Source organism: Xyrauchen texanus, chromosome 16, assembly GCF_025860055.1.
Source record: "Xyrauchen texanus isolate HMW12.3.18 chromosome 16, RBS_HiC_50CHRs, whole genome shotgun sequence".
NCBI classification, from domain to species: domain Eukaryota; kingdom Metazoa; phylum Chordata; class Actinopteri; order Cypriniformes; family Catostomidae; genus Xyrauchen; species Xyrauchen texanus.
The window spans coordinates 43898695-43913840 of record NC_068291.1 but is presented as its reverse complement, the minus strand read 5'-3'; the positions used below and the strand labels follow the sequence as shown (position 1 = coordinate 43913840).

Here is a 15146-nt window from a genome sequence, read left to right as displayed (position 1 = left end):
TATGTGCTTTGTGTTTATATGCACATTATATTGTTTTACACATGCACAAAAAGTCATTTATTACCATCCATCCATCTTTAACCGCTTATCCGAAGTCGGGTCGTGGGGGCAGCTGCTCCAGCAGGGGGCCCCAAACTTCCCTATCCCGAGCCACATTAACCAGCTCTGACTGGGGGACCCTGAGGCGTTCCCAGGCCAGTGTGGAGATGTAATCTCTCCACCTAATCCTGGGTCTTCCCCGAGGCCTCCTCCCAGCTGGACGTGCCTGAAACACCTCCCTAGGGAGGCAGCCAGGGGGCATCCTTACCAGATGCCCAAACCACCTCAACTGACTCCTTTCGACGCAAAGGAGCAGCGGCTCTACTCCGAGCTCCTCACGGATGACTGAGCTCCTCACCCTATCTCTAAGGGAGAAGCCCGCCACTCTTCTGAGGAAGCCCATTTCGGCCGCTTGTACTCGCGACCTAGTTCTTTCGGTCATGACCCAGCCTTCATGACCATAGGTGAGGGTAGGAACAAAAATGGACCGGTAGATCAAGAGATTTGCCTTCCGGCTCAGCTCTCTTTTCCTGACAACGGTGCGATAGAGCGAGTGCAATACCGCCCCCGCAGCCCTGATTCTCCTGGCCAACCTCCCGCTCCATTGTCCCCACACTCGTGAACAAGACCCCGAGGTACTTGAACTCCTTCACTTGGGGCAATACCTCTTTCCCTACCCAGAGTACGCTCTCCATCGGTTTCCTGCTGAGTACTTTATTACCATTTTATTGATTTTTGTATATTTGTAGCCACACAATTTAGTCTCAACACAAAAACACAAATATAGGAGGAGTACATCAGATTTACATGCTCACACTAATGCACTCCACTTCCTGTCATATCTCTCCGTGTTTGTGTGACAACCCGACAGCAGTACACATGCTCTCCATTTAATTATTTATGACAACATGGGAATGCCATGTAAAGTGGGATGTAGCTAAAATCCAACCGTTTAAAAAAGGTATCATTTGCAATACAGAAAGTATGCTTGCTTAACAGTGATGTGTGTAACGGTCTAGTATTCCAGCTTAACACGAAAAGACAATAATGTATCATATTTTGCGTACACGCCTCTCACACTCACAATGGGATTATAAAAACTACGTTTGATATGAAAATGTGTGTATAACTATGCAAGCTCTACCCCTTGCGTACGCAAAGGAAAATTAGTGACGCCACTGGCAAAAGAGTGCAAGAACAAGTAATCTTCCATGACTGTCATTGTAGCAGATGTTGTGGAAATCTAATGAAAATTACTGTGTGCACTTTATTAGTTATACTGAACATGAACAATTGATACATGCATTATATATCTCTGGGTGTAAATAAGGTGGCTCTGAAAAACTGCTTTTGTTTTGTTCCCAATCATGTCAACTGTAACTGAGAAAAATGGTGTTGATCCGACAAAGCGATCAAAAGTTACAACATTACAAAAATAATTTATAATAGTGTTTAAAAGCCTCTCCAAACAAATAAAAGATAATAATTGTACATAAGAACTAATTACACATGCAAACACAACAATGACTAAAGGTTTGCATAGCATGCAGACATGATTTTAGCCATGAGATTTCACAGAATGAGTTTCATTCTGTGTCATTTGAGTCATGATTGAGTCTGTGTCGTGTATTTGGCGCCATCTCCTGGTGGCCATATGTAACATTGTGCTTCATGTGGATTATCTAATGATCTATACATCTGATTATCTTGTGTGTGGACTCGTTTGAAAGATAATCACAGACTCTAAATAATGATATGTGATAGTTTATGTTCTGTTTATTTTAGTGAATTCATAAGAAAACACGGCATTTAAGCAACACCAACATAATTGGCAAAGACGTATATTTAGCTATTCCTCGCTATATTTTTGTCTGTGAGTAAAACAAATATTCTGGTTGTATTTTACTCTTTGAGAGCTTTCCAACGACATATGACACATGAATATTTGATACGTTTCTCAGGTAAACTTGGCAGCAGCGTCCATTCACATGCAACATTCAGTCTTCAGTCTTTATTATCTTATGTCACATATCTGGATGGCATTATGCATATGTAATTATATGTAGATGAGATTATGATTAGTAAAAACAGGTGTTGCACGCTCCACATGTATATATGCACAATCTTCCTCTAACTGGGATTTATCAAGGGAAGTTTGCGCAGGTTTTATGAATCTGAAAATGAATAATGTTAGCATACCATTTTTGCTAAATTATTTTTACATGGTTCAATGTAAGTATCGCGGCAGTTTCCTGGTGAAATGAACACTGGAGTCTCTACAACAACAACAACAACAACTTTTATTAACTTTAACATGGATTATCAGTTCATAAACACTTTTCGTTCTGTCCTAAACACCTTTACTATTGCGCATGACTCATTTTAACGTTTGCATTACATAACCAACTACATTTACTGTTCACATTATTTCCTTAATTTCGTTTTCACTCTTTGTTAGTTTTGTTAGCTGCTTTTTCTAATTGCTAAAGCTAAAGCGTTTACTGATATCATTTTAAATGTCTAACGTCATTACTTTTCTCAGGGCGGTCTTGTGTTACCTCCATCTAGTGCCATTTTCATCATTAATTAAGGTGGACTGTAAATGTTTCAAATTTTGTAGTATAGGGTGAAGATGGGTAAAGTGGGACAGTTACGTTTGATCCCTATTGTATCCATGTATTTCCTTAAATGGTTCAGTTACTAAACTAATCTTTGGGAAGTAAACAAGAAACTTTTTGAGGTTTTAAATGGATGATTTTACATTGTGATCTGCGGCAGAGCTCATTTTGTGACCTCCGGTGGGAAAAGAAATGGTAAAGAATATGACAGAAACTTTATGTACATTATTTCGAGGTTATAAAAATTTTAAATGGACTTAATGTTTGTAAATGCTACATATGATGATTTATGATGTGAAAGTGTATATGTAAAAAATAAAAAATAAAAATAAATATATATATATATATATATATATATTTTTTTATTTTATTTTTATTTTAGATATTTTCTATATATATATATATATATATATATATATATATATATATATATATATATATTTATATTTTTATTTTATTTTAGGTATTTTCTATATTTATATATATTTTTTATTTTAGATATTTTCTCTATATATATATATATATATAAAAATCAGTGATTTGGTTAAAAGAGGCTCTTCAAAGGCTCTTTTTCCATTTCGACATCCTTATGGTGCATTCACATACAACACGAAGCGAGCGTTTCGCACGGCGCGATTACATACAAAGTCAATGCAAAGATGCAAATAGGCGCGACTTGAACACGCGAAATCGCTTCAGATTTTTCAAATTCACATTTTTCAACTCCAGCGAGAAATTTGCGAAAGCCTATCAGCATTGAGATCGTCCGGATGTCACTGACGTACTGACGTAGTAGCAGAAGAAATCTGGAAAAATGGATGAAAACATTGTTGTAGCGGTGTGTGTGTGTGTGTGTGTGTGTGTGGGCACCCGGAATTGTAGGACACAACGTCATACATGTACAGAGACCGGACGAAAAAAGATATCGCTTGGAGAGTGAGCGAGGAATCTGGACTACCTGGTAAGTTCTGAAAATATGCGTGACTACTTGATTCCCGCTATTGGTTGAACTTTACTATGAAACAAGTCGTAGAAGCCCCTCCCGTCCTTTTCCGGAAGAGAAGAGGGAATACTCGCGGGTTCGCGTTACTCGCACGAACGCGAGTTTAAACACACATTTATAATGTAGCGGTCAAACTCGCGCGAGCAATGCGAGGCGAAAATATTCTACGCGTTGTATGTAAACACACCATAAATCATCCTAAGCTTTAACTAAAAGTGCCAACAAATGTAAAGTTTCCATAAGTGTCCCACTTTGCCCATATTCAACCTATTGTATATCAAATATTAAAACTAAAATAAAGAAAATTAATTCCAATCTTTTGACTCATTGAGTCTGTGTCGTGTATTTGGCGCCATCTCCTGGTGGCCATATGTAACATTGTGCTTCATGTGGATTATCTAATGATCTATACATCTGATTATCTTGTGTGTGGACTCGTTTGAAAGATAATCACAGACTCTAATTAACGGTATGTGATATTTTATGTTCTGTTTATTTTAGTCATGAGATTTCACAGAATGAGTTTCATTCTGTGTCATTTGAGTCATCATTGAGTCTGTGTCGTGTATTTGGCGCCATCTCCTGGTGGTCATATGTAACATTGTGCTTCATGTGGATTATCTAATGATCTATACATCTGATTATCTTGTGTGTGGACTCGTTTGAAAGATAATCACCTCCTATAATTAATGATTTATGTTCAGTTTATTTATCCTGAAGTTATAAGCAAAAAACGTGGCAAATAAAAATGATAAAATCAATTTTATTTTGGCGATATAAAAAAAATATTTGTTTAGTTTCAGTTTTTTCCTATCATTTAAAAAAAAGCAATTTCAGTTATTGAAAATGTTTTCATTTCGTCTTTGTTTTTGTTTTCATTAACGATAATAGCATTGTTCGTGTACGATCAAATCAAAAGCACTGGCACAACCAATGGCATAAGTTCTGGGGCGGGACTATCTGTTTGTCCAACCAATTACATACACGGTGAGATTTCCGAAAAACTGCATAAAAACAGCTCATATTTTGCAATTCTGTCGATTCTAGTGTCGCAAATATTGCACGCTTAACCTTTAAGAAAACAAGCCGTTTCGTAAATAAATAAGCCAGATCAGATATTGTCAACAGCAAGTAACAGGAAGGTCATTGGGTCAAAATAAAAACATTTAAAATCAGGTGAGACTTTATACGTTAGACATAAAAGTGTTTAGAATCTGACAAACACAAGTTTGTTTGTGATTGTACGAGAATGTGAGCGAGATGTTTTACAGTTATAATAATGACAAGCACAAATGCTCAAAATACCGAATGTGTGAACTGTGTTTTGAAAGATACATTGTAGAATAAATCTCATGACTAGTTCTCTTAAACATATGACTTGCTTTCGATTAAAGTCTTTTATTAATGTTTAAGTCAGAATGATTCAGTTTTTTATTACTACAGACTTATTAGACATGTTTATACATTTAACACAAGCTGTTTGAGCACTTATTTACTACTCCAGTTTCTATTAATTAATAATAGGTTTCTATTAATTCCCACGAAGCAGACTAGAAAATAATCTTTCAGCTTTTAACACGCCTGTGTTTGAGAGCGGCTTGTCCTTGAAACTACAGAACATCCTGTAATTTCGGTCTATTAGAGAGCTCTACTTTTAAAGCATTAAACCAATTGTTGCACATTAAGATTCATGTTTTCTTCTTGGTTTTCTTTGGTGCTGTATATGTAGAAGAACGATGTTCTTTTCTGTCATATTTGTCGTGACCTTCCCTGTGACAGTGTGAAAGAAAAAATTAAATAAATCAGTTTTATTCTCAACAAGCAGCACATTTAGAAATGTATACATTCAGTAAACCCAGTGAATGATCCATAAAACGTTTAAAAAAACATAAAACTTTATAAATATTAGAGGTAGACCGATATAACGGTTTTACCGATTAATTGGTGCCGATAGTTGCTATTTCGAACTATCGGTTACCTGCAAAAAAAATCTGCCGATACTTACCGATAGTTCATCATTTATTAATTTCAAAATAAGAGTCCCCAGTGTTTTTCGGGCTTGTTTATATTTAAAAGTCCCATGTTATGCGCCAAATCTAAAAATTTTCTGGTTATTATTGGGATTTTGGATGAACAAAAATCTGGCATCTGGGATTTTAGTCAGTTTGGACTCTTTATCTTTGCCCGCCATAGTGAACAAATAATACGTATTATTTTTATTTTTCCACCTTAGTTATCGGTATCGGCAAAATCCACTATCGGTCGACCTCTAATATACAGTATATCCTGATAAAACTGAAAACATCTGACACATAGGGACATAAAATCTCTAAAAATTGATAAAGACAATAAAGAAAGTGAAATGACGAAGATACAAATTCAACAAGGGAGCTGAGTGATTCCAGCCAGGTCTCCATAGCAACCAAATTGGCCCGGTTGCTAGGGAGGGTAGAGTCACGTGGGGTAACCTCCTCGTGGTCGCTATAATGTGGTCCTCGCTCTCGGTGGGGCGTGTGGTGAGTTGTGCGTGGATGCAGAGGAGAATAGCGTGAAGCCTCCACACGTGCTACGTCTCCACGGTAACGCACTCAACAAGTCACGTGATCAGACGCCCGGATGGAGGCGAGTCACTACGCCACCACGAGGGCTTAGAGCGCATTGGGAATTGGGTGTTCCACATTGGGGAGAAAATCCCCCCAAATATGTACGCAAATGTGCACGAGGCAAACATTTCCGTCGCTTCCTCACACAAAACAATCAAATGACTTCAGAAGACTTGAAAAATAGTGCACGGGTCGTATGGACTTCACTTATGGTGCTTTTAAGAACCTCAAAATAATCTGTCTCCATTCACTTTCATTGTATGACAAAAGAGCGGCGTGAACGTTATGCTAAACATTTCTAAGGTGAGTAAATGAAGACAAAATGTCAACTATTCCTTTCAATCACGTTTGAATTGTGTTGCTGTGACATCATCTCACCTGAAGCAGCGGTTGCAGTAAAGATCTCCATCACACGTGTGACAGCGGACAGAGGCGTCCTGATTACAGATGCAGCACCATGGCAACTCTTCATCATCGTCACCATCATCATCATCATTAAAACGGCGGGACTGAGATACAGCAGCTGGAGGTTTTGGTTTAGGTGACTGCTCCGTGAACTAAAAGATACAAAAAAATTATTGACATTTTGGCAAAATTCTGATAACACAACTGAACAAGCAGCGCTTAATGTTACATAATCATGATCCAAACATCAATCTCTGCTGTACACTAAGAATCTCTATCTTGCAGTGCAAATGCTAATATTTTATTATCAGTATGCGGAGCGGAGGGGGGGCGGGGCTAGAATGTCGCACGCCCAGTCCCCAATTGGCCTGATGGGGCGCGCGAGGGATAAAGGCGGCCGGTGACGAGAGAGAGAGAATTACGGGCATGTCCATCATGTGTGTGTTTATGTTTGTGTATTTTGGTTTAAGTTTTCATTAAATTATTATTTATATTAACAAGCCGGTTCTCGCCGCCTCCTTGCCCATCTTAACCCCCTTACACAGTATTTTTGGATTGTTTTCCAGTAAAATTATCTAAAAAATTTATTTACTTGAAAGGCAAAATGACATAGATATAAATAAGAGATATAAATATAGATAGACATAGATATAAGACATAAAAACTTGCTTTCAGAAAATATTTCTTCAATTAACTTTATTACACTTACAATGTTAGAAAATAGCATTTTTTTCTTCTTGATTTTAGCATTAATCTAACATAATTTAAGGATGTCTATGCTGAAGACAAAACACACTTTTCTAAAGGGGTCAAGAAAATAAACTTAATTCTAGATATCTTACATAAGATATTTTTTAATTGTATTTATTTATTTTTACAGGAAAACCATACAGAAATAATGATAAAGAAAATTAGTTTTATCTGTGTCTTTAAATGCAACTCCAAATGAACTTATTTGTTAGAAACACACTGGCCATGAAAGAGAAAAGAACAGGTGTGCTACAAAGGTGTATAGCCACTGGTGCTCATTGGAAAAAGGGGTAACAAAATGTTTTGAAAAAAAGAAAAATCCAAGGCACTATATTAATAATAATAATAATAATAATAATAATAACTAAAGCTGCAAGCAGCGATGAACGGGGCCTCGTATCCTGGTGCACGTAGGGGCTGCTGTGCCAGGAGAATTTTTTAGCATTTTGTAGCACTTAAATATTGTTAAGAGTGCATCACATGTAATTACATGTACACATGTAATTTCCTGTTGCCAGTAGGTGGCGCTATGTCTATAACTGAATATTGGCAGATAAAAGTGATCAGTGCGGGACTCTAATAAAACATGAAGTTTGGTGCAGATTGGACATTTTAAGTTTGAATTATAAGAACTTCCTGTCGAACTATGCCAGGTCGCCACGGACACGCCATTCAAAGAAAAATCGCAATTTAGCATCGCCAAAGTCTTTAGATTAGTCTGACTGAATATGATGTTGATCTGATGAAATCTCTAGGAGGATTTGTTAAAGTTTTGTTAATCAAAATGGCTGACTTCCTGTTGAGTTTAGGACATGGGTCCAAGAGACTTTTTTGTAGGTATCTGCTTGTTACACATGTATAGCGATTTTCGTACATGTAGGTGAAACAGAGCGTAAAGTACACATCGTTGAATGTTTGTAGGTGGCGCTATCGAGCCATTTTGCCACACCTAATTCTGAAACCGATATCAGATGTAAATGTTCACCACTTCTGATGTGTGTGCAAAGTTTCATGAGTTTTTGAGTATGTTTAGGCCCTCAAAAATGCATTTGGGAAAAAATAAATAATAATAATAATAATAATAATAATTTAAGTTGCAAGCAGCGATGAATGGGCCCTCACGCACTGGTACACGTTGAGGCTGCTGTGCCAGGGGATTTTTTTAGCACTTAAATGTTGTTAAGAGTGTATCACAGTGTAAAACATGTCATTTCCTGTTGCCAGTAGGTGGCGCTGTGACTATAACTGAATATTGGCACATAGAAGTATTCAGGCCGGGACTATTATCAAACATGTGAAGTTTGGGGCAGATTGGACACTGTATGTATGAGTTATAACAACTTCCCGTTTCATGGCAAAACATAAAAATTTGTCAGACCGTCACGACCACGACGTGCAGTAAAAACTCAAAAGCTTCGCAATTTAGCATCACCAAGGCCTTTAGATTAGAATAGCCAAACATGAAGTAGATCTGATGAAATCTCTAGCAGGAATTTGTTAAAGTACGAGGCCTGGAAATGGCAAAAACTGAGGAAATATTGAAGAGAAAACTCAAAATGGCCGACTTCCTGTTGAGTTTAGGGCATGGGTCCAAGAGACTTTTTTGTAGGTATTGGCATGTTACACATGTGTACCAACTTTCGCACATCGTTGATTGTTTGTAGGTGGCGCTATTGAGCCATTTTTAAACAACTTGAAGCCATTTAGAAGACCAATAGGGTCCTCGCTCAGGCTCTAATTAATAAATATATTTTCTTTTTTTTTTATAGTAAATTTGCAAAAAATCCTGATAAAGAAAATTATGATACTTATTTATTTTAATAACTTATATTATATTCCTTTTGTTTGTGTGATGCTGGTGTGTGAGGGACACTGTAGGTTTATTACCGATTTCCTGTTGGACGTGTCCTTCTCTCGGTTCATTGGTCCCCTGAGGTCAGGTGGGATGTTGTAGCCACTGGCCTCATCCAGAGCCGTCTCTTCAGATAACTGACAGTGTGCAACACAACATAATGCCTTTAAACTAAGCTGTGATTTATTGACTTTTGACAAACATCTAAACAGCAGTCTCTTGTGGTACGTATGGGAATTGCCATGGTCAAGATAAACTGATTAAACTGGTAATAAACTGTCCTAGAGAAATGTTTGGATACACCTACTCATTATTAATAGCATTTACCACATTTTAGAATAATAGTGAGGTCATTAAATCTATGAAATGACACAGATAAAGAATGGGAAGTATGCAGTGGTTAATGTAGCCACCATTTGTCATACTCTAGATCAAGTGCATGAGAAACATACATTCAGTCAAGTGTACTTAACTGGCAGTGTACAGTATTTTAATCTCTGTACTAGTTAATTTTGATTATAGTTGGTTATTACAATATCACAAACCTTTTTCAAAACTCTGTTGATGGCCTCTTCTTCGTTCTCTTCATCACTGTCAGGTTGTTGGAAATCTAACAGTCTGACTAAAAATAAACAAAAGCACATATGAATGTGACACCGCGGAGACTCGCAGCATGTGGAGGCTCATGCTACTCTCCACGATCCACACACAACTCACCACACGCCCCATTGAGAGAACCACTAATCACCACCACGAGGAGGTTACCCCATGTGACTCTACCCTCCCTAGCAACCGGGCCAATTTGGTTGCTTAGGAAACCCGACTGGAGTCACTCAACACGCCCTGGATTCGAACTCGCAACTCCAGGGGTGATAGTCAGCACCAATACTCACTGAGATACCCAGACCCCCAAATTATAATTGTATTTTTTTATTGGGTTTTACAATCGTAATATTGTTTGACTATAGATTAAACGTGGTTAATCTTATGGTTACTATAGTGTGGTATTTGTAGTCAAATCAAAATAACCAAAAATTATGATTTTTATCACCATAGTTTTTGTTTTCCTGTATTAGTCTGTATAAGTACTGTGGTTTTACTATGAATATCAAGGTTAAAATATGGTTATTTTAGTAAAACCTTGGTCAATTTATTGCGAGGGTACGCAAAACTATTTCTGAAAATAATAAAATGATAAATTCCTATTCTGTCCTCTTAGGGGCGCCGTAAAGAAATCAAGTTTTTTTCCTCTCATTAGGATAATGTGCACTGATGATGAATTGTTTCAATAGTGCGGTTCAGCCATGACGTTAATTTGTAGGCAAACCCACGAGGCTAATTCGCCATGGGTTGCTAAGTATAGAGATTTTCGAATTACGCATCAAATAACATCTGTTGTGAAAATGACTTTTTGTTCTATAGCATAAAGTGCACATAGTCATACCTCAATCGTGGATTTTGAAGCTGCTGTGCCTTTTAAAAATGCAAATTGCTAACCCATCGCTAAATAAGGACTACAAAAGTCATTCATTTTGTTAGGCATGTAGCCCACTTGCTGATGGGAGTTGTAGTCCTTAATTAGCTTTGTGACAGCAAAATGCATTTTTAAAGAACACAGTAGCTCCAAAATTACCATTTGAGGTCCGACTGTGTGTGATTCATGTTTTAGAACAAAAAGTCTCTTATAAAATTATTTAAACCCATTATTAAAACCTGAGGGAACCCATGGGTCATAACTGCTTAATTGTCTTCTGGGTTTTTGGACAACAACCCGAAGATCTCCTTATATACTGTAACTATAACTACTTTACTCTGCTCTGGGTCTCGTCCTTGCAGCAGTGCGAGTCTCTTGGCTATCTGCAGCATCTGCTCCTGGTTCTGTTGGTCTTTTTGCAGTTCCTGCATGGCTTCTTCAAGCACACGGGTCTTCTCCGTCTGCAGCTGTTTGATTGACAGATCTGTGTCATCCAGATTCGCATTCAAGTTCCCACCCTCATGCTTATTGAGATCGTTTAGTGATCCATCTGTATTTGCAGAAGAAAACATGGTGAAATCTCCAAATAAACACTGAAGCCTGTTGTGTTTCCATCATGCATTTTCTGTCATTTTTAAAGTGAGAAAAAAACGTTCTCAACGGGTGGGTCACAGGGTCACGGGACAGCAGGGATAAAACAATAATAAAACACAACTAAGCATATAAACGTGCATATTTAGGCTAGAAAGATAAGCTTTTAAAAGCGAGAAGACTTCCCATATATGGTATGGGACGCAAAGCTATTACGAGGGAACGCAAAACGTATTGCGAGGGAATGCGTGGTCAAAATGGGCCCAAAAAAACCCATTCCTTCCCCGCTAATGTCAAACACTTTGTTGCATTGTTACAGGGGGTTTAGAAAGGTGCCGTAATAGTTCTCAAATATTTTAGAAGAAAATGATATGCAATAGGTCTTTTCAATTGGGGGGCATTTAGCCGTATTGCACCCTATGTTAGAAAACCTGGTGGTGGTGTAGTGGGCTAAAGCACATAAATGGTAATCATTAGGTTGCTGGTTCGATCCCCACAGTCACCACCATTGTGTCCTTGAGCAAGGCACTTAACTCCAGGTTGCTCCGGGGGGATTGTCCCTGTAATAAGTGCACTGTAAGTCGCTTTGGATAAAAGGGTCTGCCAAATGAATACTCAAGTGCCCCGTCCCTTTAGGTGTGTGTGGCAGGGCGGAGGGCGGGCCGGGTCATGATTCCAGACACCTGGCCCCTAATCAGGCTAATCAAGCCTCAGAGAGGGATAAAGGCCGACTGGAAGCTGCAGTGCGTGAGAGAGATTTACGGACAGCTGTTCCGCCTTGGGACCCTCTCAGCTTCGCCATCAATACACACTTACAGCGGACGAAACGTCACAGCTAGACACAAACAGGACAACTCGTCACCTGCGCTTCGCTGTGTGCTCCGGTGAAGAGTTCCCCACATCGCTGTCGAAGACGATCTCAGTGAACGAGTTCTTCGCTTCAGACGCTCGTAGTTGATCAACGCGGTGCTACAAAGAAAAACCTACCTGCTTTCCGCAGCGCTCCGGCTGGAGTTACTGTATCCTGATATATATACATATATATATATAGAGTTGAAAAGCTCGGTTTGAGTGTTGACCTCCAGAAGAGCCAGAAAAGTCTCGCCTGGATGAATGTGTGCAAACCGGCTGTCGTCAACAGACCGCGGTCCGGAGGAGCGCACCATTCTTCCCTGACGTCCACGCAGAGCTCACAAAGACCTGGCATATGCCCTACTCTTCGTGCACTCGGGTCGGAGGCGCTGCCATACTCAATAATGTGGACCACGCAGGGGAAAGGTGCTACTCGATGCTTCAACCGGTGGAACAGGCAGTCGCAGATCATCTCTGCCATACTACCACCACTGGATGGAAACCCCATCCCGCCCGCCCACCCCTCCAAGCCATGTCGACTGGCATCCACACTGGCTGGAAGAGCTTATACAGCAGCGGGCCAAGCTGGTTTTTAAGGCTAAGCTCCTCAGTTGTCTTCATGTCAGTGTCTCTGTTACTTAATTTGAAAGAATTTCTGCTTTTTTTCCTCTTTTGGACGAAAACCGAAAATAGCATTTTCATCGGACGAAGTTTAGGTGCATCCCTATTACCTAACCACGGTCAAAAATGACCCTAAGACAATAGGAGGGTTAAGGGACTGTTCTGGGTTCAGTGTGCTCAATCGACAGCATTTGTGGCATTTGCAGTGTTACAGTGTGACACTTACAATGGAAGTGAATGGGGCCAATCTGTAAATGTTACAATATGACACATAAACAACATGTAACAATATGTGTGTTAACATGATATTAGTGTGATGAAGTGTGTAAAGTTATATCTAATTTTACAACTTTTTGATACTATATTTTGTAATCAACATTATGGTACAAATGCTGTCGAACTTGTATTGAACCCGGAACAATCCTTTAATAATATTTTTTGTTATTGAAAAAAATAAAAAACTAATGAAACCAATAACAATGTTTCTTTGGAGGCAAAATGTTTAGCCATAAATCACCCTGGAAACCAATTCCACTTCACATACAGCACCTAAAATAAATGAGGTAATTAAACACAGTTATGAATCTACCCTCCGCAGATGGATGCTGGTTGTCAATAGCAACTTCATCTGTCATCTGTGTGATTAAATCATTGGTCTGTTCGGTCTGAGTTCTGCTGTCGGGCGGCTGATGAACCTGCACACAATAAACATCACATGTGATTCTGAGTCACATTCATGAAGTATGCAATTAAGTAGCACTTCAAGTAAAAAGCTGATTTTGTAATTACAGGACGTGGGGCTTGAGAGGGCGGGAGTCTCCCCTGTAAGGCAGCCAAACGCTCCTCCATGTCTTTAGCCGACGGTACCGGCTGAACCGGCGTTTTTAACGCAGCTAAACGAGACTCCAGCTCTTTCTCTGATGGTATGGACTCTGTTAGGAGAGAGAGAGAGAGAGAGAGAGAGACATCTGGTTGCGGCTATTATGTTTCAACATGCAAGATGGCAATGACCGAATGCCGCTAGAAGAAACACATTTTACTTGGCTTGGTTTCCTCTTTCAGCTTCTGCAGTCTTTCTGCGATGACCTGGTCCTCTTTACTGAGACCTCTGGTTGAAATGAGACCCACAGAACTGCTTTTACCACCTCCAGGTTTTGGGGGCTGATTCTGTTGAGCTTGTTTGGCTTCAAGAGCAGCGACTCTCCTGTAAAACACAATATCTACATGTCATTGCGGTGTCATACAGGTGCATTTCGCAGGTAAATAGAGTATCTTACTTTTTATAGTTTTCTGGTGGGGACCATCTTCCAGCATCATTCTGGTTGCCTGTACTAGATATACAAAAGGATCTGTCAGTTGTGCATTAGAGAGATCATATAAACAGTGTTTACGTTGGAAAATGAGCTGTGTTTCGTTACCAGACCTTGTTAAGTTCCCATGACATTGTTTACACACTTTTAGCTGACTGTTTCCAAATTTTGGCACCACAGCAGTGTATGTCAGACACCCAGAACAGAAAGAATGGCCACAGTTTTTACATCCCAACTGCAAAAACAAAAAAGAGTCAAATAATTTCAATGTAAATGTTTGAATTAAATCATATATATTTATAGAAGCAAACCTCTTTTCTGAAGAGAGTGAATTTTGATGCACAACAGTAGCAGCGATGATCCATACTCTGATTCTTCAAGAAAACTAATTATTATACTGTACACCTGATATCACCAGTGTGCCACTTTAGATGGTCAAAAACATAAAGATTAAAGATGCTTATCCTCCGGCAGAATAGTAGTGTTTTTAATCTCTAAACAGCACTGAATCGGCATTTATAACTTTTATATACTTAAAATACCGTTTTTAGATATATATTGAAGCTATGTTGCAGTTCACATTTCTCCTGAACCAGAGCATGTAAATACAGGAAGCGCTGTGAGAACTGGAATTGCGGGAAATGTAGTCTTCTTGTAAGAACGTTATAAAAAAAGCATCCTTTGAAATGTTAAATTCAAGATAAGTATTGACATTATATGAGCGTGTTAAGGATTAAACTGTATTGCTAAAATATTTGATAAATTACGAGTAAAATGATTATCACTTTAAAGCTGAAACGACACACAATAACTACATTTCCCAGCATGCAACATGACACGCAAATCCCATGGCAAACGTAACGATTTTCTACTATCAAAAAAGTATTTACATGTAGATTAAGATGGATGAAAACACAATTAAACGATTAAAATACATAAAAAAATATACAATAATTACTATATATTACTCTTTAGCATACGTCTGGCAGGCTCCCGTTTGGTCGTGGAAGCTTCGTCCAATCGGCATC

General features: G+C 38.7%; 1 protein-coding gene across 1 annotated transcript; it reads right to left on the bottom strand.

Moving 5' to 3' along the window:
* Positions 1-3125: 3125 nt before the first annotated feature.
* Positions 3126-14718, bottom strand: zfyve19 (zinc finger, FYVE domain containing 19). The gene is made up of 11 exons (XM_052145518.1): positions 14430-14718; positions 14232-14353; positions 14086-14139; positions 13849-14012; positions 13598-13740; positions 13398-13503; positions 11082-11294; positions 9816-9892; positions 9306-9407; positions 6642-6820; positions 3126-5430 (listed from the first exon to the last, which is right to left on the bottom strand). Exons 1-11 carry the CDS (start codon positions 14481-14483, stop codon positions 5349-5351), a joined length of 1296 nt encoding a protein of 431 aa, XP_052001478.1. The 5' UTR covers positions 14484-14718; the 3' UTR covers positions 3126-5348.
* Positions 14719-15146: the final 428 nt, after the last annotated feature.

What these genes read in the sequence shown, in the direction of transcription:
- zfyve19 (XM_052145518.1), bottom strand. Translation starts at nt 14,483, where the DNA reads ATGGATCATCGCTGCTACTGTTGTGCATCAAAATTCACTCTCTTCAGA. An exon ending in TGTCATGGGAACTTAACAAG is followed by an intron (nt 14,140 to 14,231) that starts GTCTGGTAACGA and finishes TTGTATATCTAG; the next exon opens with TACAGGCAACCAGAATGATG. An exon ending in TACTGCAACCGCTGCTTCAG is followed by an intron (nt 5,431 to 6,641) that starts GTGAGATGATGT and finishes ACACTGTCACAG; the next exon opens with GGAAGGTCACGACAAATATG.